This window comes from Lutra lutra, chromosome 17, assembly GCF_902655055.1.
Source record: "Lutra lutra chromosome 17, mLutLut1.2, whole genome shotgun sequence".
Taxonomy (NCBI): domain Eukaryota; kingdom Metazoa; phylum Chordata; class Mammalia; order Carnivora; family Mustelidae; genus Lutra; species Lutra lutra.
Window position 1 is genome coordinate 49307236 of NC_062294.1, and position 24167 is coordinate 49331402.

At 56.9% G+C, this 24167-nt stretch overlaps 1 protein-coding gene across 1 annotated transcript; it reads left to right on the top strand.

The window, feature by feature from the left end:
• The first annotated feature begins 13742 nt into the window (after positions 1–13742).
• Positions 13743–23744, top strand: BCL3 (BCL3 transcription coactivator). The gene is given in 10 exon segments (XM_047711995.1): positions 13743–14135; positions 14138–14257; positions 16016–16169; positions 20840–20948; positions 21167–21371; positions 21464–21552; positions 21770–21847; positions 22469–22636; positions 22866–22983; positions 23131–23744. Coding segments are annotated over 10 exon segments (1362 nt in total). The 5' UTR covers positions 13743–14002; the 3' UTR covers positions 23319–23744.
• The last annotated feature ends 423 nt before the right edge of the window (positions 23745–24167 follow it).

Here is a 24167-nt window from a genome sequence, read left to right on the forward strand (position 1 = left end):
CTCTTTCCAACATTTCCCCACTCACTTCAGGTCCCTGCTAAAACATCACGGCTCCAGGAATGCCTTCCCTCATCTCCACAAACCAGGCCTGCTTCCCGCCCCCTACCCCACCCTCCTTCTCTGTGCCCCTCCACACAGCTCCCACCACGGTAGCCAGAACATGTATTGGAATGCCACCTTCAAACTAGCCTCTGAGTCCTGCCACTTCTCCCCATCTCAGCTGCCCCACACACCCACCCCCCACCCTGTCCTGGCCCAGCCTACCCTCACCTATAGTCTGGACCGTTACAATCCCCTCACTGGGCTCCCGCCTCCGTCCTTGCCCCCCACAGGCAGTCAGAGGGACCCTGTTAAAGCCGAAGTCACACCACATCCCTCCCCTGCTCCAAACCCTCCATGGCTCCCATCTCCCTCTGTGCAAAAGCTTAAGTCCTCAAATCTGCTCAACACCCCCAACCCCCCCCACCCCACCCCCACGCATCTCCCCAAGCTCACTTCCACTCCCCCAGGGCTCACCCTGCTCCAGCCACACTGTTCTCAGACAGTCAATGGGAACCACCTCAAGGCCTCCGCACTTGCTGTTCCCTTGGTCTGGACACTCTTCCCCCAGATGCCCAAGGCTCCTCTCACCTCCTTCGCGTTTCTGCCCAAACATCACTCCTTATAGGGGCCTCCTCTAAACACTCAATTTAGGGGTGAGTGGGTGGCTCAGTGTGTTAAAGCCTCTGCCTTCAGCTCAGGTCATGATCCCAGAGTCCTGGGATCAAGCTCCGCATGGGGCTCTCTGCTCAGCAGGGAGCCTGCTTCCTCCTCTCTCTGCCTGCCTCTCTGTCTACTTGTGATCTCGGTCTGTGAATAAATAAAATCTTAAAAATAAATAAATAAATAAACACTCAATTTAAAAATCACTTTTTTTAAGGGGGGGCAGGGTCAAACAGAAAGGGAGAGAGAATCTCAGGCAGACTCCCTGCTGAGCCCAGAACCCCTTGCTGGGCTCTGGGCTCGAACTCACGACCCTGAGGTCGTGACCTGAGCCAAAATCAAGAGTCACAGGTTTAACCTACTGAGTCGCCAGGGTGCCCCCAAAACACAAAACATGCTCTAAACCACTCCTCACCCCAGCCCCCCACCAGCTCTATTTTCCTGCACAGCAACTAGCTGACATTGGTTATACTCTATTGTCTTATTGACAGTCTGTTTGGGGGACTGGACTGGGACTCCCCAAGGGCTGGAAGGCGACTTGTTCACTACCAGAATGGGGCCTAAACTACTTGTTGGCACAGCCAGTGGATCATATGTGTTTATTTTGGAGAGGTAAGACGCTCACGAGTTTCAAAATCCAAAAAGTACAAAATGGAAGTGAGAAGTCACCTCTCCACCATGTTCTGGGGGCCCGTCCCACCCCAGCCCTGCTCCCCCTCCAGGTCTGCACCTTTTCCAGTCTCCTGTGTTTCTTTCCAAAGATTGTGCACCAACAAGAACATCGAGGCTTACATATCGTCCCCCGTGTATGCCAATGGCACATACTTGGAGCCTGCACCACATTTTTTTTCCCCTCCAGCTTCTGGAAGATCTCGCTGCTCAGCCCAGGAAGCACCTTTTTTTTCCTTCCCAATTTATTTATTTTATCTTATTTTTTGGCTAGCAGCTGCATGGATGGCGACCACAGTGGACACAGCTTTTGTCACAATTATTATTTATCGAAGCAGTGTGCCTGGGTGGCACGGGTGGTTAAGTGTCTGCCTCCTGCTGGGGTGATGATCCCAGGGTCCTAGGGGAGCCTGCTTCTCCCTCTGCTGCTCCCCCTGCTTGTGCTCTCAGGCACATTCTCTCTCAAATAAATAATAAATAAAATCTTCGAGACTGGTGCAGCTCGGCGGTCAGGAGCTCAGATCCATCTCACAGACCCCGACTCTGGTTACAGCCCACAGCCCGCAGCCCCGCCACCGGCGCCCTTGCACGCTGCTGGCAGGAGGTCCCACCAGAGGAGCCGCCTTGGAAAACGGTTTGCCAATTTCCCCAGAGGTTCAACATATACTTCCCATGAGACCCAGCAGTTTCATTCCCCGGGTATTTACACAAGAGAAATAAAAACCTATGGTCATACAAAAACCTGTGCGCACATGTCTCCAGCAGCTCTATTCATAATCACCAATAACTAGAAACAACCCAGGTGCCCTTCAACTGGCGGGTAAGTAAGCAAACTGCGGTCCGCCCACGCAGCGGAACACTGCGGGACCCCGAGACTGGACAAGTTACCCACGCACACGACCACGTGCGTGATCTCGAGTTCACGAAGCAGAATGGAAGAAGCCAGGCTCCGAAGGCAACGTTATTCCCTGTTATCAGACATTCGGAAAAAGGCCAGAGGATAGGGACGGAGAGCAGATCGCTGGGTGGTTGCCAGAGGTGGGACGGGGAAAAGGTGCGACCACAGATGACCAGCATGCGGGGATTTGGGGTGGGGGGTGATAGAAATCATCTGTAAAGCGATTCTGGTGGTGGCTATGCAAAGGCAGGCAGAGAGCAAGGCTGACAGAACAATCCACCAGAAAGAGTGAATTTTACTGCACGCCAATTTTTAAATAATTTTTTATTTGTCAGAGCAAAAGCGAGAGTGAGAGAGAGCACAAGCGGGGGGAGCAGCCAGCAGAGGTAGAGGAAGAAGCAGGCTTCCTGCTGATCAAGGACCCCAAGGCATGACTCAATCCTGGGACCCTGAGATCATGACCTGAGCCAAAGACAGACGTTTAACCCACTGAGCCACCCAGGCATCCCCAATTTTTTTAAAATATTTTTTTTAAAGATTTTATTTATTTATTTGACAGAGAGAAATCACAAGCAGGCAGAGAGGCAGGCAGAGAGAGAGGAGGAAGCAGGCTCCCTGCTGAGCAGAGAGCCTGATGCGGGGCTTGAACCCAGGACCTGGGATCATGACCTGAGCCGAAGGCAGCGGCTTAACCCACTGAGCCACCCAGGCGCCCCTAAAATAATTTTTTAAAGACCACATACTGTATGATCGTATTCCTGTGACATTCTAGAAAAGCAAAACTATAGAGATAAAACAAACAAAACAAACAAAAAACCAGATCAGTGGCTGCCAGAGACTGGAGATCTGGGGGGTGGGTGACTGCAAAGGAGCACAGGGAAGGTTTTGGGGTGATGGAAATGTTCTATATCTGGCTTGGGATATGATGAGAGGACTATCAACTTTTATCAGAACTCATCCAACGTACACATTTAAAATGGGTGCGTTTTATTGTCTGTAAATGATACTTCAATAAAGTTGGTTTTCTTTAAGTTGATTTTTTTAAAAGATTTTATTTATTTGAGAGAGAGACAGTGAGAGAGAGCAAGGTCAGAGGGAGCAGACTCCCCATGGAGCAGGGAGCCTGATGCAGGACTCGATCCCAGGACTCTGGGATCATGACCTGAGCTGAAGGCAGTCGCTTAACCAACTGAGCCACCCAGGCGCCCTTAAAGTTGATTTTTGAAAGCCTAGCTCCCTTGCCCTTCCCTGGCTGTGTGAGCTTAGGCAAAGCCCCTAACCTCTCTGTGCCTCAAGTGAAGGAGTGGGGAGGTGGAAGTGGGGAAGGGATCGAATTCAGGGTGGGTGTTGAGGTCTCAGATCTCACCTATGGGTACACAGGTACACACGAGAAATATTTGTAAACGAAACAGAAGGTCTTTGTGAGCCTTTAGGGCAGAACTCAGACCTGAGCCGGTGACCAGGACCGGTTCCTGTGTCTCAGGAGGGCGGGTCCTGGACTGAGATCTGTCAGGTTTTGCCTGGGTCCCTTTGAACCACTGGACACTCCTTGGTTGACCTAGAAAAGCCAGTGGAGCCATCCATGTGTCCCAGAGGGACGGGATCAAGAGGTACAATTCAGAGCATTGTGAGAAGGCCTTTTTCAATAGACAGATGGGACTGACACACGGGTTCCCTGAGGTCTCAGCTGCTTGGAGCCGTGTTTGTGGGTATACAAACCTATCCTCACAAGGGATATGGGGAGACATGGGGAGACTGCGTTGCCCCCCAGACAGTTAGGGCTCCAGTGGGAGAACCCAGGAAAGGCACCTCACCCAGCCTAGGGAGAGAAATCAGGGAGAGCTTCCTGGAGGAGAGGCTACTGGAATTGAGGCCCCGCTATGGAACCCCTACCATGTGCCCTGGTTCGGATCTCAGAGGAAGAGGCGTATTTTTGAGGCTGCCGTGGAAAGGGTGTGTGTGTGGGCAGGAGGGTGGTGGGGAGAGGCTGCTATCGAAAGCAGGGGTACAGGTAGGGACAGAGGGGGAGATCAGGCGAGGGGAGTGGGGGAAGGTGATGCCTGGTGTGGAGGGGCCCTCTGTGGCCAGAGCCTGAGGCCCAGGTGGGAGCAGCTTGGTCAGGAGCCATCCACAGGTGCAGGGAGGACCAGCGAGGGGAGGCAGTGGGAATGAGAAGTGGTGGGAGCCACCCCTATAAAGAATGAGAGCAAGTAAGGCCTCGTCCTCAGGCCTCCCCCAGACCCTCCCCACCCTGAGTCAGGGGGCCTTTGACTCCTTGTTTCTGAGACTAAGACAGTGCCCTGAGATTTGTCAAGAATGCATTTCTATCATTCCTTAGTTCCTACGCCTCTCTGATCTGACCCTTCTCCCTTCTGAATCTCCATCGGTCTTTGCTCTTCGAGGTCCACAACGGCAAGTTTCTCGGAGCCTTTGATCGTTTGAGTCTAGGATTCATTCATTCTCTTCGCAGCTGTTTACTGACCCTCTCTCCTGTTGTAGGGACTGAGGATACAGAAAAGAACGAAATGGGTAAGATTCCTGCCTTAAGGGAAACCACACTTACTGAGCTTGCCATGTGCCAGGCCCCATTCTAGCCAACCCCGTGGCTGAAGTAATCCTTCAGCCAACCCTGTGAGTGAGAGACCCTTATCACCCCCATGATGTGAAGGAGGAAACCAGCCACAGCACTCTGGAATGCCTTGTTCCAGAAAGCCAGGGACTCCAGAATTCTTTACCCTTAAGATTTTAGGGTTCTAGATTTTTTTTTTAAAGACTTCGTCTATTTATTTGAAAGAGAGAGAGAGAGATCACGAGCAAGGGGGGGAAGTGTAGAGGGAGAAGCAGGCTCCCACAGAGTAGGGAGTTTGGTACGGGGCTCGATCCCAGGACCCCGGGCCATGACCTGAGCCAAAGGCAGACACTTAACCGACTGAGCCACCCGGGTGCCCGGGGTTCTAGAATTTTTTGTCGTGAAGATTCTGTTGCGCTTGGATTCAGGTAGACAATGGACACAGGAAGAGGTACTCAACCTTGTTATTGAGCCAGGAATTACAAATTTGAACCACCCTGAGATTCTTATACACACACACACAGACACACACACACACAGACACACACACAGACTCTCACAGGCATGCAGGGTGACTCATACTTTAAAAGTCTGGCCAGAGCTAGTGCTGGCAAGATGAGAAGCCAAGTAGAACCCACAGCAGACATTGGAGATGGGAGTCAAAATTGGTGCAGTCAGGATGCCTGGGTGGTTTAGTTGGTTAAGCGTCTGCCTTTGGCTCAAGTCATGGTCCCAGGGTCCTGGGATCAAGTCCCCTGTGGGGGTTCCTTGCTCAGCGGGGAGTCTGCTTCTGTCTCTGCCCCTCCCCCTGCTTGTGCACTCTCTCTCTCTCTCTCTCTGACAAATAAATAAATAAAATCTTTTTTTTTTAAATGGTGCAATCACATGGAAAAACTGTCTGGCCATATCTTGCACCCCTGGACCTAGACCCATCATCGGCCCCATCCTACGACAACCCCGCTCTTGGGGAATGCAGAAAAAGGGGTGCTCACGGGCACCAGGAGAGGCACACAGCTTTGTCAAAAGAGTCACTCACATGTCAGAATCATGCACGTGCCTGTCAACAGGAGACTGCATTGACAAACTGGTATATCGTGCAAAAAAAATAGTACAGAGCCACGCCCATGAAGGCACTCCCACGGACACGAGCGTATGCCCACAGCGCACAGAGATACAGCTGAGCACAAGAAGCCACCTGCACTATAAGATCCCCTTATTAAAAACGCAAGACTGTAGTGGTCACGGGGGTATTCATAGGCAGCAAACGTATCAAAGAAAGCCATAAAACCATAAAAGAATTTATGGGTTGCTTTGAGGGGAGGGCAAGTGCTGTGATTTGGAAGAGGCATGAAGGGGCTTCTAAGGAAAGGACAAAGCCATTTCTGACCGCAGCGAACGGTTTGCTTTATAACGGGTCGTGAAATGGAACATTCTTATTTTATGCAAAGCCCCCCCCCCTTATATTTCATCATTTGAAAATGCATGTTTTTTTTGAAAATACATATATTTTTTTAATCCGCAATTGCGCATTTCTCTGGTCCTCAGAGGACTTTGTTCTCCAGGAGGCAGGGACACAAAATTCCTGAGCCGGGAGGCGGGAGGGGGCAGTGAGAAGCCACAAGAGGAGAACTGGGATGTGAAACACACAATACGAATTGATTTTCCCAGAAGTGATCAAATGTTCTGTGACAATGTGTTACCGCAGGAGGCCAAAGTGACAAGTTCCACGGTGGGTGATATCCAAAGTAGACGCCACAAACCAACCGCCACCTCCCCCCCAACCCCAGCAGTTCATGGCTGTAGGGGCCCCCGTTTATCCCATCCCTCGCCAGCCAGCCCAGAGCTAGGTGCCCTGCGGGTACAGCTGCACCAGCGGCTGGTGCCAGCTCCACGCTTCTCAGACGAGCAAACAGCCTGCCCTGGGGTGCGGGGCTGGGAGGTAGGGTGTGAAGGTTTCTTCCAGCTGGCGACCCCATTCCACTAAGTGGGGTGCTGGAGACCCACAACCCTGGTCCTCACCTTCCCGGGAAGGTGTTGGAGGGTTGGGGGGGTCCCCCACTGGGACAGACGATGGTTGGCGGGGACAGGGGAGGTGAGTCTTTCGTGTCCCTGGTTCAAATGAGGAAGAGGCTGGCGTGACCTTGGCTTTCCCAGGAGCCCAGGGAACTTTTGCATCTGTATTTTTAGGCCCTGGTGGCCACAGGGGCGGTTGTGGCCTCACACCGGGGAGATGCCAACTTCCAGGAAAAAGTCTGGCTTTTCAGGGAGGGTGCTGTCCCTTCCTACGGGATGGGCTCCATGCTCTGCCCTGGGGAGTGGGATTGGAAAGGGGTGGGGGCTTCAAGTTCATTGGGGGAGGCTTGCCCCATCTCAGGGAGTGGCTAGGTTGGGAGAGAGATACTTCCCCAATTCAAATCTCTGGAAGCAAGCACTAATCTGATGGAGGAGGCAGGCAACAGCTCCCTCCAGGGTAATTCATACCTCATATTTAATACTGGGGACAAGATTAATCTCACTCTCACAGTGCTCCTGGTACGATGGCTGAGTCAAGCTGTGCAGCTTAGTGAGATGATCTGATGGAGGAAGCAGGAACCACACTCAGTCTCAGGGAACTTCAGTCTGATGGTGGAGGCATGCCTACTATCTTCAGGAAGCTCTGATCTAGTCTAATATTTAGCTGAATGTCCCCTGGAAGGGGACAAAAAAGCTCCCCTCAATTGAGAACCACCGTCCCAGACAGGTGAGGGAAACGTGCCTCCTTATCTCCGGGGAACTCCCAGTCTCATGAGAGGCACCCCCCAACCCCCCACCCAGGGAGAGTTCTGGGTCTGATAGGAGAGGCATCACTCACTCTTCAAGATCCCTAATCCATACAGATGTCACACCCTCTTTGTCAGAGAGATCCTGGTCTCGCGGAGGAGAAAGAACGCACCTCAAACACACCACAAACTCCCACACGGATGGAGAGCATGTCCCCACCTCAGGGACCTCCCAGTCTGAAGGTAAAGGTCCTCCTCCCACCCTTGGGGAGCTCAAGCTTGATGAAAGAGGCAGCCTTGTCTCTTGTACATTTTTCCTCCTCCCTTGCCCACTGAATGAGGGTTCCCCCTCCCCCGCTCTGTGGTGTATCCTAGAATTGGGGAGCTTCTACAGGAGGACACCATGGTTTCCCAGCCCTGGGATTTCCCTGCATGGGTCAGCCCAAGAACAGGGGCCCCCCCTGGGGGTCAGACGTGCCTGCACCCACCACCACCCCTGGCTTGGCCCCTCAGGGGGATCACAGGAATGACACCAGCTGGCTCTTGAACTTCCTGTGTGCCAGCTTCCCCGGGGCTTTCCACACCTGACCCCACCGGTGCCCTACCCTGGGAAGGACGAGGTCCATCTCCACCTTCCAGGCTCAGAGGGCATAGACTTGCCAGAGGCCACCTAGCCGGAAACCGGCTCCCAAAGGATGAGTGTGGTGTATGTGTGTCAGGTAAGTGTGCCAAAAGCTTTCCTGCTGACTCATGGGGAGCCAATCGGCCATCATGTGACTCTTCTCCTGACTCGGGGTGGGGGGTAAACTGAGGATCAGGGAGATCGGCCCCTGCTGCGAAGCCACCCAGACAGAGACAATACTCGCCCTCAGACTGCCTGATCCCCAGAGTCTGCCCTCACCCATCCGGTCCTCCCGAAAGCGGAGGCTTAGAGGCAGAGGAGCATAGTTAGGGAGGCCATCCATGAGGAAGGGAAGGGGGGAGGCGGTATTGGGTAGAGGGGTAGGAATCATCAGGCCACCATGTCAGCCCAAGAGGGAGCCCCTGTGGCAAAGACTGCCCATTGGAGGAACCCCACAGTAGGCAGAAATGGCCAGAACCCCCTACCTCGCCCAGCTCCCTCAATGGCCAGAGGCTGCCCAGGAGATGGTGTCCCTGACTGGCAAGCCGTGGCTGAACTTGAAGGAGCCAACTGTGGGAGGCTGTCCGGCAGCCATCTGCACGCCTAGCAGCCATGCCACAAGTCTTTTCTTAAAGGGGGATCCAAGTAGCGTGTCTCTGTGGCAGCCCCTCCCGTACCGGTATTAGTAATAGCAATCACGGAAAAATGATACCTTCTATTTACCAAGAACTTAGCTCCTTGCCAGCTTGAGCTGATGTTCTTGAACTCCTGCGACCCTCACAACTCCGTGAGGATTCACTGCTTTGCCCCCACTTTATAGATAAGGAAACTGAAGTTCAGAGAGGGTAAATCACTTGCCCAGGGTCACACAGCTGTTAAGTGGCAGAGCTGGGATTCGAACCCAGTTACACAGTGACCCCCCACTGACAGATGAGGATGCTGAGGCCCCGTGTGGCACTGTCTACCATCTGTCTGCCATCACCTCCCCGGGACCCCTCTGACCTTCCCCAACCACCCCCCTCCCCAACCCAGGGCAGATGCCAATAGCCACGGATCTCTCCCACCGCATCACCTTTGTCTGATCAAGGCGGTGCATGGGGCAAAGGGTGTCTGGTCCCAAAGCCTGGGGAGAGATGTTGCAATCCTCTGACTCAGCGTCGTGCGTGCAGACCCAGCAAGAGGGAGAAAGGGGAAGATTAAGTCTTGGCCAAGGCCCCAGATGAGCTGATCCTGCCTGGTGCCAGGGGTTCCAGAAGCTGCCAAGGCCCCAGGGTGGGGAGGAACCAGAAGGTACGGAGCATGCTGCAGGAAGCTGGCCCGCATTCCACCCCTTGGGGTGGCGTAGGGGCAGCCTCTGAGAGCAGAGTTGTGTCTGCAGACCCAAAGCCGTGCAACCTAGGGCAGGGCCCTCCAGCTCCTGCCTCACGTCTGTTTTCCTCTGCCTATAATTTTGCTTGCTCTCCCCAAACCTCTCTTAAATTGGAATCTGTACCTTCCTGCTGCAAGGCGACCTTCCCTCCATCAGCTCGACCTCCTTCACTCCTTCCCTCCCTGTGCCTGGAGGCAGGAGAGGAGCCTGCAGACAGACCATAATCCCGGCAAATCTCTGACCACAGCTTTGCCTTTTTGTGTCTGAGTTTCCCCTTCTACATCCTTCCCACCTAGGGAAGGGTCTGGAATTAGAGAGGAGAGGTCTCTAACCGGTCTCCAGGGACCGGCTGCCCCTCCCAGGTCAGCAGGTGCAGCCATCAGGGTGCTGGGGACACAGAGACCTGGCAGAAAATCTCCATTCTCCCTCCACTCCAACTACCCTTGCCATATGACCCTAGGGCAGTGACTTCCTTCCTTGGTGTTTGCTTCTTTCTCTGTAAAATGAGGCTTTTTGTTGGATTTCCTCATGAGACCGCAAGAGGATTGAATGGGCCAGTTCGAGGTGGGAGCTCAGCCCAGAGTGAATGGGCCGGTCTTGTCTCACCTCTGGATGGAAAGGGGTGATAAGGAAGGGCAAGAACAGAAATCACGCATTCCTTCATTCCTTCTGCACACCTGGTCTCAGTCAGCTCAGCAGCAATCCTGTGAAGCAGGAGCTCTTATTACTCGAGCTATAAAGCGACCATGAAGGCACAGAGAGGGAAAGCCACCTATCCAAGGTCACACAGCAAACACACGGCAGAGCTGGGCCTCAAACACGTGTCTCCAAGCCTAGCATGGGGAAATCCTAATTTCCTCAATGAAATGGGTCCTGCTGTTGAGACTCTGTGATTAATTGATAATAATAATGATCATTGTTCCTATGGCTATAATAAGACTAATAATAATAATTGCAGCCCCATGGCGTTCAGTCCTTCCTATGCATCAGGCCCTGAGGCATGGAAGCATCAGTTTCCTGATCCAGTCTGTTCTGTGAATGAGGAAGCTGAGGTTCCATGAGGTTCATTAAGCAAATGCGTGGATGTCTCGCAGCTAATGAGGACAGAACACAGGACTTGGAGCCAGGCCTCAGCTGGGAGCAAAAACTGGGGCAGAAAAGGGCCCAGGAATTAAGCCCATGGGAACCTAGGGTCTGACAAGTACCATCCTCCCCTCCAGAAAGCCCCCAAGAGCTAGAAAGCTGCCCCAGGCCCACAGCCTTCCAGCTGGGCCTTGAACAGGTACAGCCTTGGTCCTTCCTTCCCCAGAAGGATGTGGGGTGGTAGGGAAGAGAAAGGAAGAAGCAGTAGGAAGCTGGGAAAGATTGGGACAGACGCAAAGGGCGGCCTGCATGAGGGAAAGTGGTTAGACACGCTGTAGGACTTCCGAGCTCTCTCTGGGAAGCTCCTGGGACTCTTCCAGGGGCTGCCCCTGCCAGCAGGGGGCCTCCAGAGCTCAAGCCCAGAGAGGGGAGACCCTAGTTCTCCCCGCCTGGGGCACAGGGAGCCAGGGGGGAAAGGAGGGGCAGTCATCCTGGTTCCGCATCCTCCATTCCCGACACTGGAGGGAGGCGGTTGTGGGAGCTGGGACTTTCCTGAGCCGTAGAAGATTCTGGGAAATTAGACAGCTGCGGGGCGGGGCTGATTCCAGGCCTCCCTTCTGTTCCCTTGCCTCAGTCCCTGCTTGGTCCCAAGCTCGCCTCTCTTCCCTCTGCCCCCAGGGAGGCTCCTTCTTCAAAATGCTCCTCCTCCCTCAGACCATGCTTTCCATCCTCAGACCCTCAGGTCTTCACACTCAAGTCTCCTCTTCCCTCAGAACCCCCCCACACACACACACACATACCATCACCAACTCTCTCCTCCCTCAGAGCTGCTCTCCTCACTTGGTCCTTCTCACACTTTCTCAGACAGTGCTCCCTCCTTCAGACCTCCTTCTCCTCTCTCAGACCCTCCTCCCTCAGACATTCCTCCTCTCCCTCAGCCCTTCACTTCCTCCTTCAGACCTTTTCTCTCTCCCTTCTCCCCCTCCCTTAGACCATTTACTTCTCTCAGACCTGTCTTTTCCTTTAGAGCCTCCTCCCTCAGACTTTTGTCCCTCATCCATCCTCAGTCTAAGAACCCCCAGCACTCTCTCTCAGCTCTTCCAACCCCTCTCTGGGCCAAGTGCAGACACCACCCGCACCAGTCCTGCCTAGGCCCAAAGCCACTGCTCTACCTGCTACGGGGAGACAGGGAGTAGGAGGAAGTTGGGTGTCCTTCCAACCCTACCGCTTAGGGTCACCACCTTGACAAGCCCCACCCCTCCGAGGCTCAGCTTCCCCTTTTGTGCAGCAGGGCGGTGCTCGGTACACGACCTGTCTGCCATCTGAGAGTCCCCACAGGCGGAGGTCTGAGTAGATGAGAACAGCAGCCCCGAAACTGTCCAACCTAATTCCTTCACTTGAAGCGACCCCAACATGGGGAGGCAAGGGATGACATTGGCCCCATTTGCTGGAAGACCAAACTGAGTCTGGAGACAAAGGACTCGTCTGAGTTCCCACAGGGAGCAAGAGGTGGAGGTGGGATTTGGGTCCAGGCCTTGCCCCCAGATGTTTCCCCATTACAGGGGCTAAGGAGGAGTGGGGGGGTACCCAGAAAGAGGCAGAAAGGAGAGAAGGGGGAAGGGGTGAGGCCTCTCTCTGCCAACAGCTGCTCCTCACATCCCTGGTTAAAGATCCACCGGGGTGGAGCTGGAGTCCTGGGCAAAGTCCTTTCCTGGGGACCGGGGCCCCACGCCGACTTTCAGGGTCCCAGAGAGACGCTGCTAGGGAGACAGAGACACAGAGATTGGGAGACAAAAACAGCTAGGGGGCGGGGGCGGAGACGGGGGGGGGGGAGAGAGAGGACAGGGATGGATGGAGGGACAGAGTCGCAGAGACAGGGGGAGACACAAAGAGAACCAGGGGGACCTGCGTGCCTCCTGGACAGATCCGGGGTGCAGCCCTCATTCCTCTGCTCCCCCCTCCCCACGTCCCCAAAGCCTCTCCCTTGGCCTCCCGTAACTCATTGACCCGGACGCAACCCCAGCGACGGCCCCGCCTCAAGGGAAATCCGGGAAAGCCCCGCGCCGCTAGGGTCCCGCCCCGGGGCGGAGAGAAGGGCGGTAGGGGCGGGGACCCGGAAAAGGCCCGCCTCTGCCCCTCCCCGCCCACCAGCTCCAGCCTGCCTCTGAGTCATGCCCCCAACCCGCCCGGCCTGTTCCCCACCCACCAACCCCACACGGAGGGGAAGGGAAAGTGGGAAAGAAGGGGTAGCCAGACGGCCATCCCCACCCCTACCCCGACCCCGGCCCGGGCTGTGGTCGCCCTGACTCTGGTCTTGTGTCTCCGCTTCTCTTGCTATCTCTCTGTCTCTCTTTCCCTTCGTCTCTCACGATCTCTTCGCCCAGAAGCTCGGGCTGGGTGCAGGGATCCCTCAGAGGGAGGCACATTCAGTGTTTCTCTGTGCACTTCCCCACGGTACCCCACCCCCGGCGAAGTTCAGATCCACCGTGGGAGACACCTGGAGGAGGCAGAGATGGCGAGAGAGCAGGCAGAGAGATAGCGCCTGGGCGCCTGCCGAGAGCAGTCCCTGACCTGGGTGGGTCTTTTCTCCTCCCGCAAAGGAGGAAACCGCTCAGAAGGGAAGTGCCTGGTCAAGGTCACCCGGCGAGGAAGTGGGAGTCGGGACTCGAACCCGCGCCCTAGTGAGCCCAGGGCCTCCTGGAATCCCACCCTAGGGGAGAGGCTGAGGACAGACAGCCACTCGAGAAAAGAGGGATAGTGAAAGACACAGACACAAGAGAGACAGAGGCAGGGAGACCAGAGAGAGACACAGAGACAGAGATACAAGGAGAGAGAGACAGACCGAGACCCAGGAAGACACCCACCCAAACGGGAGTCAGAGACAGTCAGAGAGGGAGACAAATAGCCAGAAACACCTAAACACTGAGGCAGAGACTGAGAGAGGCCCGCAGCCGCAGGGGTGGGGACCCCCAGCGCCTGACCCCGCCTCCTGTCCCCCACACCCCCGCCCCCCACCCGGGCCCAGCCGCCGGGGGCGCCGCGGGGTTGGAAGGGGGCGGGCGCGGGGCGCGGCGCGGGCGGGACGCTCGGCGAGCAGCACCGCGAGGCGACGGGAGCGGCGGCGGGTCCAGGAAACCCCTGGGCCGGACGGGTGGCCCCGGGGGGGCCGGGGGCGGGGAGGCGGGCGACCGGCACCGCCCCGGCCGACAAAAGTCCCCTTCAGTTCAGCCGGCGGCAGGGGAAGTCCCGGCGCTCGGCGCAGCCACCCTCCCGTGCAGCCGAGCCGAGCCGCGCTCCGGCCGCCTGCTCGGCCGCCGTCTCCGGCGGCCCCATGCCCCGATGCCCCGCGGGGGCCATGGACGAGGGGCCCGTGGACCTGCGCACCCGGCCCAAGGCCGCCGGGCCCCGCGGCGCCGCGCTGCCGCTCCGCAAGCGCCCGCTGCGCGCACCCTCCCCGGAACCCGCCGCCCCCGCGGTGCCACGGGCCCCGTGGTCCCCCCGGATCCCCTAGGCGGCAGCTCCGACTCCCCGGCGGTCCCCGCGGCCCCCCACGGACTGGCCCGACCAGAGGCGCTTTACTACCAGGGTGAGTGGCTCCCAAGGATCCTGGCCAGGTGGGGGTCAGACAGGGCATAGGGTCACCAAAGCCAGGGAACAGAGTTCAGGACGCAAATACAGGGGCTCCCAGGGAGCCGAGAAGCTGGGGAGACGAAATCCCAAGGACACAGATATGGGATTCCTGAGGAGCTGGGAGGGGGCAGAGCCTGAGGTCCTAGGGACACAGTTATGGGAACATCCGGGAGCAGTGCCTTGGGACGCAGATATGGGGGTCCCAGGATGCTGGGTGCCAGGGGGCCCTGCGGGACAGAGCCCAAAGTCTGAGAGCCACAGATATGCAGACCCAGGGGACAGTGCCTAGCGGTACAGATATGAAAGTCTCCAGAAGTCTAAAGGGCAGAGCCTGTAGTCCCAAGAACACAGAGTTATAAGCTTTTTAGAACCCAGATATCTAGGATTATGAGGACTCAGTGCTTGGCACCCCAAGAAATTGGGGTTCTTGGCATCCAGATATGCGGTGTCAAAAGGAGTTAGGGAAGCAGCGACTGGGGTTCTACGAGGACATACTAGGGATGTCAGCCAGCAGATCAGAATCTCAGGAATCAGGATATCAGGGAACAGTGGGGATCAGGAGAACAGAGTTGGAGTTTTAAGCACCCCAGTATCTGGATCACAGGGATCCAAGGAAACAGACCCAGGCATTGGGGGTCCTGAGGATCCAGCAGGACAGAGATCTGGGGTTCTGGGCACCCAGTTATGTATGGTCATAACACAGGCTCAAGGTGTCATCTGAGGTCAGGAAGTCAGGTGGTCACAAAGTCAAGGCTTGGAGTTGAGGGTTCTAGGAACCAGGGACAGGACGAGGGAATTCTGGGACTGAAGGATTTAGGGCCAGGATGAAGAATTTGGGGGTGTTCAGGCAAAAGGCTACAGGGCACGAAGGCCTGGTACTGGAGATACGAGGACCTGCAAACTTGGGGGTGCACAGATGGGGGCCCTCAAGAGTCAGGAGATGACAGAAGGCCAAGCACCATTCTCCCCATTCTGTCTCAAGGGAGGGGGATCCCCTTCCACAGCTGTGCCCACATCACCCACCCCTGAGTGACCCCAAAGCTGCAGAGAGCCCACGCCTAGTGCTTCCAGGCTTTGGCCCAGTGTCTGCACCTTCCACCCCATCAGAATACAGCAGTTAGAAAGCCTCAGGGTGTGCATCAGGAAGCCTGCCACTGCCCCCTTCCCTTTCCCATTCCCTGGATGAGAACCCTGGCCTCCGTTTTCCCCATCTGTGTGATGGGTGGAAATGACTTTGACTGCTGCCATGGTGTCTGGCGTCTGACTCCACTCCTCTCTCCTTCTGACCCACCTTTCTCCCCAGCTCTCTACACAGTCACCCCACACCCTACACCCAGTGCTTCAGCCATTCCTAACCTTCTTCAGTCACAAATTTACTCAGCAAACGGGTCCTGGGGTCCCCCTGATGGGTGATGATGGGGTTCAGTCCTGTCCTTAAGGGATTCTGCCTAGTAGGGCATGGGGAGTCAGACTAGTGAAGAGATAAGTGGCAAAGACAGTGACCGGGGCTTAGGGGGAGATAGTGAAGTGAGGAAGCCACCTGAGTGCAGAAGGATGTGGAAGACCAGTCTGTCTTGGACATTTGGGGCCCAGTATGAAATGAAAAAGGGACCTAGAAAAAGGGGCAGGTGACACAACAGATGCGAAGTCCTGGATGTAGGGGTGGGTCGGGGGTCTGCGGGTTTGGCCTCACCCACGTCCTTTCTCTGTCCAGGACCTTTACTGCCCATATACCCCACCCCGACTATGGGCTCACTCTTTCCTCTCCTGAACCTGCCTACACCCCTGTACCCCATGGTATGCTCCGTGGAACACCCCTTGTCGGCTGACATCGCCGTGGCCACCCGTGCAGATGAGGACGGAGACACGTGAGTAAAGCACCCCCATAAATGGGGGATCCAGCCCTCCCCCCACCTCACCCACCACAACACAGGGACACTCAGCTTGGGCTTTTGAGTTCCCTCAGCTGAGTTAGAGTCCCGTCTCCACTGCTGGCTGTGACTTGGAGTAAGGTCACCCCCCCCCGCTCTGCGCCTCAGTATCCTCTTTTGGAAAATGGGGACTCTGAGAGCCCTTACCACCCAGGACTGTTTCTGAAGCAGGGGGCTTCAAAATGTTTATCAGAATCCAGACCTGAGAGGGGCGCCTGGCGGGCTCAGTTGGTAGAGCATACAATTTCTTGATCTCGGAGTTGTGAGTTCAAGCTCCACGTTGGGTATAGGGATCGCTTTTTAAAAATAAAATAATAGGGGCGCCTGGGTGGCTCAGTGGGTTTAAGCCTCTGTCTTCAGCTCGGGTCATGATCTCAGGGTCCTGGGATCGAGCCCCGCATCGGGCTCTCTGCTCAGCGGGAAGCCTGCTTCCCCCTCTCTCTCTCTGTCTGCTTCTCTACTTGTGATTTCTGTCTGTCAAATAAAAAATAAATAAAATCTTTAAAAATAATAATAATAATAATAATAAAATATACCCAGTGATACCCAAAAATTATTTTTAAAGAAATCCAGACATGCGAAAGATCTTTAAGCAATTGATTTGTTACGTGAATTACACATGTTAAGCTCTTAGCACTGAGCCTGCTAAGTTATAAGTGCTCATAAGTATTACTTAATACTATTGTCATCATTACTTTACGTTATACCCAGCACACGTCCACACATAGAAGCGTGAAATAAAAATTGCCCAGAACAAGAGTCACCTTCCTAGATGGAATCTACTCTGTATTTTCTCTTCTAGTCTGTTCCGCTGTTTCATGGTCATAGAGGTCAGTCAATTAAGTTGACCGTCTCTGTAAACGGATTTCACAAATGCCACAGATCGCCTGCAGTTTGGAGAACATGCCCTTGAGGCTGCTAAAAACCCCTGCAGGGGAAGGGTCTGCTCTGTGCCTGGCACACAGTAAGCGCTCAACACCCTTGACCGTGCTCATTATTATTTTATCCACCCAGGTTTGAATTCCAGCTGGCCGCTTCTCGCCCCTCTCTGCTTCTATAAACTGCCTATCTGGGAATTGATAGGGATGGAAAGGACAAGCTCACTGCTGCAGAAAGTGGGGGGGCAGGGGGTCCTCCATCACTGGCCAACTTTGTGACTTCACATCCTGGAGCCTCAGCACCCCTTTCGGGAAATCAGGGCTCATACGGGACCTATCAAAATTAGGATTCAGTGCAACCATGTACAGGTGCAGAGAACACAGAACGGCCAGGCACACAGTAGGTCCTCCACACAGGGGATGGAGGGGGAGTGGTTGTTCTCACAGACCTCCCTAGGTGCTTCTGGGCCATTCTGTGGGTCCGAGCAGGAGAAAGTGTCTGAGCTTGAGCTATCTAAAAGGCTGAATAAAACTAGTTCCTCCCACTCTGGGTACCTCTGGGGTCATCAACGAAATAGATTTTGTATCTGCAAAAAAAAATCATCCGGGGATGATTTGTTTGCAGCCTGTGAACACGGGGCGCAGAAGGCGACCTCGGCACACCAATCTCAAATCCTGCGCCCCACCCGCCCTCCCCCCCTTCCCCCTCCCCCCCCCCTTCCCTCCAAAGCAAACACTTCAGCCTCAGCTGCCTGTTGGGGGAAATCCCTTCCCGCAGAACTTGACCGCAGCCCAGCTGCTCTGCCTCCCCCACGTCAGCAGCCGTCACTCACTCGCAGCCTCCCCCTCTCGGCATTCAGTCTAACCTTAACCCCTTCCGCTGGGGCCAAGACTTTACCGGAATGGACAGCTGGCTAGCCTGGGAGTGGGGGAGGGGGACAGGCTAAGTCTGGGTCCCCAAAGCAGCAAAGCTTAGTTGGGAGCCTGGACTTCTAGGGACTCAAGAGAGCAAGAATCTCGGGGCATCTGGACCCTCAACAGGTCCGGATACTGTATTCGGTACAGCACCGGGAAGCTGGAGATCTGGGTCTCCCTCCAAGAGAGAGGGGAGGTGTTCCGAGTCCCAGAGAGCAGAGGTCCGGGTACTGTATTCCTTGACCCCTGGGGAAGTTAAGGAACGGGGTACAGAACAGCTTGGGGGTTTGTAACTCACAGGGACTGGGGAATTTGGTATCCGCCAAGAGTTGGGGCACCGTATAACCGGACCCTAAGAGATCTCATGGGTGGATGCCAGGATATGGGGGATAAGGAGCCAGCTGGAGTCTGAGACCTGAAGGGTGGAGTTCCAGAGGAGCCCCTAAGCTGGAAAACTTGGGGTTCTTCCCACCCGGGGAAGCTTGGGTCTCTTTGGCTGGCCTCCCTCCTCCACCCCACGCGAGGATGGAAGTGGGGGTGCCGGGGGTGGCCGGGGTAGATCCCCGGCGGGAGGCTTCCCTCCCCCGGGAGAGGAAGCGGAGCCCCGCCCAGCAGACCTGTTACTGGAAGTCCGAGGGCTGGGCCGCCCCTCCCGTCCCCACTTCCTCCAGCCCCGCCCCACCCCCTGCAGCCCGCGCGTTTATGGGAACTCAGGCCTGGACGGTTTCTCTGAAATCATTCGCTCTCTCTGCCCTCACTTAACCCCGCCCGCCCCAAGAGGGACCCAGGCCGAGCTTCCTGGGAGCTGGAGGGAGGGAAGGGAGCCGTTCTCCGGGCCCCTCCCCACCCCCTCCCCCGGCCCAGGTCCGGCCCCTCCAACATTTTCCTTGTAAATTTGGCTTTCACGGATCAGGATCTCCAGGTTCCCCATTTAACCCGCAGAGCTCTCTGTGGGCGATGCCGTCTGGGGGAGAAAAGCGGAGGGCCACGTGACTTGACTCTGGCGCTCCCACAGCTAGGGAGGGCTACAGGCCAGTCTGCACCCCGGCCTGCTTAACCCCCTCAAAGCCTCCAGAGGAGCGGGGGGAGTGAGGCTGCTGCAGGATCTCTCCCCCGCCACCAAAGCACTTAGGGAGCTGGTTTACCGTGCGAATTCTGGAAGCACGTTCCACGGTGGGGAGGACCGCTGTTCACCTGCTTTACTTAGCAAGACTCTGGTTAGGAAGCGGTAGTGGTGGATGAGAAAGTCGTTGCTCTAGTAAATGGAGATGTTGTGCAAGAGAACGTTGTGCAGCCCGTGTGTATGCAGTCACCCCTGTAAGCTCAGTGTTCATGTGGCCGTTCCCGGGCCCCCAGACACACACACACACACACACACACACACACACACACACACACAGTCATCACAGACTTCCCTGGCTCTTCCAGGTTGGCAGCTGTGGGCAGGAGCCCAGAGTGTATTGGGAAACTTCTCCAGATCAAGGCTGTTGGGGGGGAAGCAGGATTATGCAGAAATCGGACTGCTGGGGGTCGAAGCAGGGCCTTAGCTGACCCCCCCCCACCAGGGAATGCAGCAGCTGTAGTGGCATTTAGATATGGGGCCAAAAAGCTAGGCCCTCTGTGCCAGCACTGACCAGCCGCTGGATGCCATGGGATGGCAGCTGTCCCCCGCTCATGACCCGGACAAGCAGTGCTTTTCAGTGGAGGGTAATTCCCAGAGAGAGCTGAGAGCCGACAAGCTTCCCAGAAGCTGGCGGAGTGAGTCCTTCAGTCCGGAAGGACGGGGGAGGATCTGGGTCCTGCAGCCCTGGGTGTCCAGAGCAGTGACCCTGTCCCAGTATATCCCACCTCCCCTTTGGGCAAAAATCCCTCCAAATAAGTGAATGCTCAGGGGTTGGAGGCTGAGCGTGACTTGCAATCCCAACTACTGGAGAGAACGTCGCACTCAGGTCACAGATGAGCAGCAGGGGCAGGGAGAGAAGGGGGGAGCGCGCTCGCCAGCTTCAAGGATGGCCAGGGGTCACTGTGATGGGTTCGTTCATTCAGGGCATGCTTGTGGGGCACCTACTCAGCCCCAGCTGCGCTCCTAGGCACCGCGCAGAGACCCAAGCAGACAAAACGCCCGGCCCTGGGTGGCGCTGACATTCTAGAAGGGGAGATTCAGACAGGAAACAAGTAAAACTGTACAATGTCAGGTGATGATGTGGAGGAAAATTAAGCGGGGGGGGGGGGGGGGCGGTGCGAAGGGGAGTGAGCCGTGGCCACACCATTTCATTTCATTTGGGCAGAAGCCCAAATGAGGAGAGCAGGTTGTGCAGAGGATGGGGCGGGGGTGGGCGTGGGAGTGACTCTTCCAGACAGAGGAACAGCCAGCGCAAAGGCTCTAGGAGGGAAGCAAGTGTGCTTGTTCTGTTTGAGGCACAGCAAGGAAGCCAAGAAGGGTGAAGGGAGCAGATGGAGAAGCCAAATGGATTGAAAAGGGGGAGGCAGGATCACAGAGGGCTTGTTTGGCCTTGATGCCGAGGGTTCTGAGCAGGGGAGGGACTTGACCTGATTGAGGTTGCAGAAGGGTCTCTCTGGCTGCTAGGTGGGCGGCAAGACAGTGGGGCAGAGGTGGGAGGCAGCAGGGAGGCCAGTGAGGAGGGAACAGTCCAGGAGGGAGGGCGATGGTGGCTGAACAGGGATAAGGGAGTGAGGCTCAGGAGTGGTTGGATTCTGTATCCACTCCAAAGTAGCCGGCACGTGTTGGACTTAGCAAAGTGTGTGGCAGTGAGAGGTGACCAGCCCCTAACGCCTGTTTTTTCCCCACCCCAGGCCACTCCACATCGCTGTGGTCCAGGGCAATCTGGCAGCCGTGCACCGCCTGGTCAGCCTCTTCCAGCATGGGGGCCGGGAGCTGGATATCTACAACAACCTGCGGCAGGTGAGCCTAGGGGCCTGGATCTGATGGACTAGATGCTTGAGGGTCTGGATTCCCGAGTCCTAGGAGCTGGGGGCGGTTGGGTGCTGACTCTTAAATCTGCTGGAGGACTGACTCCAGATTTCTGGTCCCCTGAGTAAAACTGGAGCTGTGGGGCGGGGGCGGTCAGGACGGGGACACAGGGCAAGGCCCAGGTCCCTCACAGTCTCTGTGCCCCCCAGACACCGCTACACCTGGCTGTGATCACCACATTGCCATCTGTGGTCCGGCTGCTAGTGATGGCTGGTGCCAGCCCCATGGCACTGGACCGCCATGGCCAGACGGCGGCCCACCTGGCGTGTGAGCACCGCAGCCCGACCTGCTTGCGGGCCCTGCTGGACAGTGCAGCCCCGGGCACTGTGGATCTGGAGGCCCGCAATTACGACGGTGAGCACGTACCCCGGCGCCAGGTGGGGTTGTCTGGCAAGACTTGAGGTCCAGCCCCAGACCCAGGTTAACTGAGTCTTCCTGTACCGCAGGGCTCACCGCCCTGCACGTGGCCGTGAACATGGAGTGCCCCGAAGCCGTTCTGCTCTTGCTGGAGCGGGGTGCGGACATCGATGCGGTGGTGAGCAGGCCCGGGCCAAGGGGGTGGGGCCGAGAGGAGCTGGGGGGGCGGGGCGGGACCCCAAGGGGGCGGGACTTACGTGGAGACCGTGCTAGTGGGTGGGGTGGGGCTTCCCAGTGTCTGACCCGATTGGGATGCTGGACCAAGCAGCTGGGATATTGGCGGGCTGATTGGGCAGAGCTTAGAAAGGCTCAAAGACCTTCCCTCCCTTCTACAGGACATTAAAAGCGGCCGCTCCCCGCTCATCCACGCAGTGGAAAACAACAGCCTTAGTATGGTGCAGCTGCTGCTGCAGGTGGGTACAGCCCCTGCCCTTGGCCTCTCGCCCACCCTTCCCTCCAGCACTGGCCCAGCAGTCGCCCCTGTCCCTGGCACCGACCCTGCTTTCCTGCTGTGGCTCCCGCTCTTGCTACACTTCCAGATCTGTCCCTTCCTTCTAGGCCTCGTTATGTCAACCCTGTGCTTCACCACCCACCCCCCTCTTGTCTGGGACCTTCTCCCTTTTTTCCCCCGCCCCCAAAGTGAGCCGGGCCGGCGCAACGCCTGCCTTGCGCACCCTGCCTTGGGCACCCCGCCTTCCCGCTTTGGCCCTTTCCGCGTGCTGTCCTTCCGCCCCGCCTAGACTCTGGACCTTTCCTTTCTCTGGCTCCGCCCCTACCTTGGCGGGCCGGGACCGCGAGCGGATCCGCAGGTGTCTAGCCCGGGTTGATCACCCTGCCAGCTCAGTCCCGCCCCGGGCCACCTTGGGTTCTGGCTTTCGTCCTTCTGTCACCCATCCCGGATCTAGTCCCGCCCAGGTCCTTGCCTCCGTCCAGGGACCCCAGCCTCGGTCCCCCGCCCCTCCTCTGGCCCCGCCCCATCCGCCGCCCCTCCCGCCCGGCGGTGGGGGTCCTGACCCATCCGTCCCGCCCCGCAGCATGGCGCCAACGTGAACGCTCAGATGTACTCGGGCAGCTCGGCGCTGCACTCGGCGTCCGGTCGCGGGCTCCTCCCGCTTGTGCGCACGCTGGTCCGCAGCGGCGCGGACAGCGGCCTCAAGAACTGCCACAACGACACGCCGCTCATGGTGGCGCGCAGCCGCCGGGTGAGTGTGAGCTCGGGCGGGGGGGGCGGAGAGACCTTGCCCTAGGCCGGCCCGCGTGAATGTGACATCTCGGTGCGCGCGGGGGAGGGGGCGGCCTGTGGGTCCCAGCAAGCTCTGACAGCGGACACGGAGACGCGAGCCGACTCCGTGCACGAAGAGAACGGAGCGAGCGAGCGCAGTGTGGGCTGGAGGAACCTGGGGCTGACCCCCACTTTCCATCCTTCTGCAGGTCGTCGACATCCTGAGGGGGAAGGCGACCCGGCCTGCTCCGGCATCACAGCCAGAGCCCTCGCCAGAGCGCAGTGGCACCACCTCCCCTGAGAGCAGCAGCCTCCTCAGCTCTAACGGTGAGAACCTAGCTCCCGGCCACCAACTGCCAGCCCCTCCCCCAGAGCCCTCCAGGCCCCTGTGCCCTTCCCCCAGCCCCCAGAGCTCCCGCCCAGATGGGTCTGGTCCTGTGTCTCGTGACTCCCACCCCTCTCTTCTTCCCACAGGTCTCCTTTCTGCGTCACCCTCCTCGTCACCTTCCCAGTCTCCCCCCAAGGATCCACCTGGATTCCCCATGGCTCCCCCCAGTTTCTTCCTTCCTCCCTCATCTCCGCCTGGCTTCCTGCCCTTCGCTGGGGTCCTCCGAGCCCCTGGCCGGCCGGTGCCCCCCTCCCCAGCTCCAGGAGGCAGCTGAGAGGGATGGGGGGGGCAGATCTCAGACTCATGCGGGGGGTACCTCCCTGCCCTGCGGGGCCAACCCTCCTAGAAACTGTGAAGACCTCACTCTGCCTCCCCCCCCCTCCAGGACCAGGATTTGCACAGAGGCACAAGCATCTACCCGTAAGCCCCCTCTTCTGAGCAGATATTCTCCCGCCGTGTGGCCCACCCGGGACTCTCACCCCTGTTATTCAGGCACCAGTCCCCTGTCTGGAATTCCACCCAGATTCCTTCTCCCCCAGAACTGGTTTGGAACCAGGGAATAGTCACTCCTCTCACACCCCCCAACTCCACCAAGATGGATGAGTGGGGGAGATGGGCTGTAGCCAGGCACTGATAACAAATGTAAATTATTAGGCATTTTGGTTGGATTTCTTTTGTAATAAACTATTTTTGTACCATACCCTGGCTGGGCTCGGCCTCTTTCATGGGGAGGCCTGGAGGAAGTGTGTTTGTGCGTGCACAGCTGGGCTGGGCATCCTCTCCAGCTGCCTCCAGGAGTGACCTTGTGAGTCTCCCACTGAGGATGACATGTGTGGGTGACTCTGGGACGCCTAATGTGTTCCTTGTGTCATGGCACTGTGCCATCATTTGTGGGGACGACACAGTGTTGAGATCTTTCCAGGGGACCCTTTTGGATTCCATAGAGACCCTGGCCATCTGCATGCGTGTGTGTATGTGTATGTTTCTGAGGTTTGTGGGTCCCTGTGGTGTCACAGCTGTCATGTGACCTTGTGCTCAGCAGTTGGGTGAGCGTTCCCAGGGTTGAAACCTGTGGTCATCCTGTGATGGTGGTATGTGACTGCCTCACTTGGCGGGCCACATT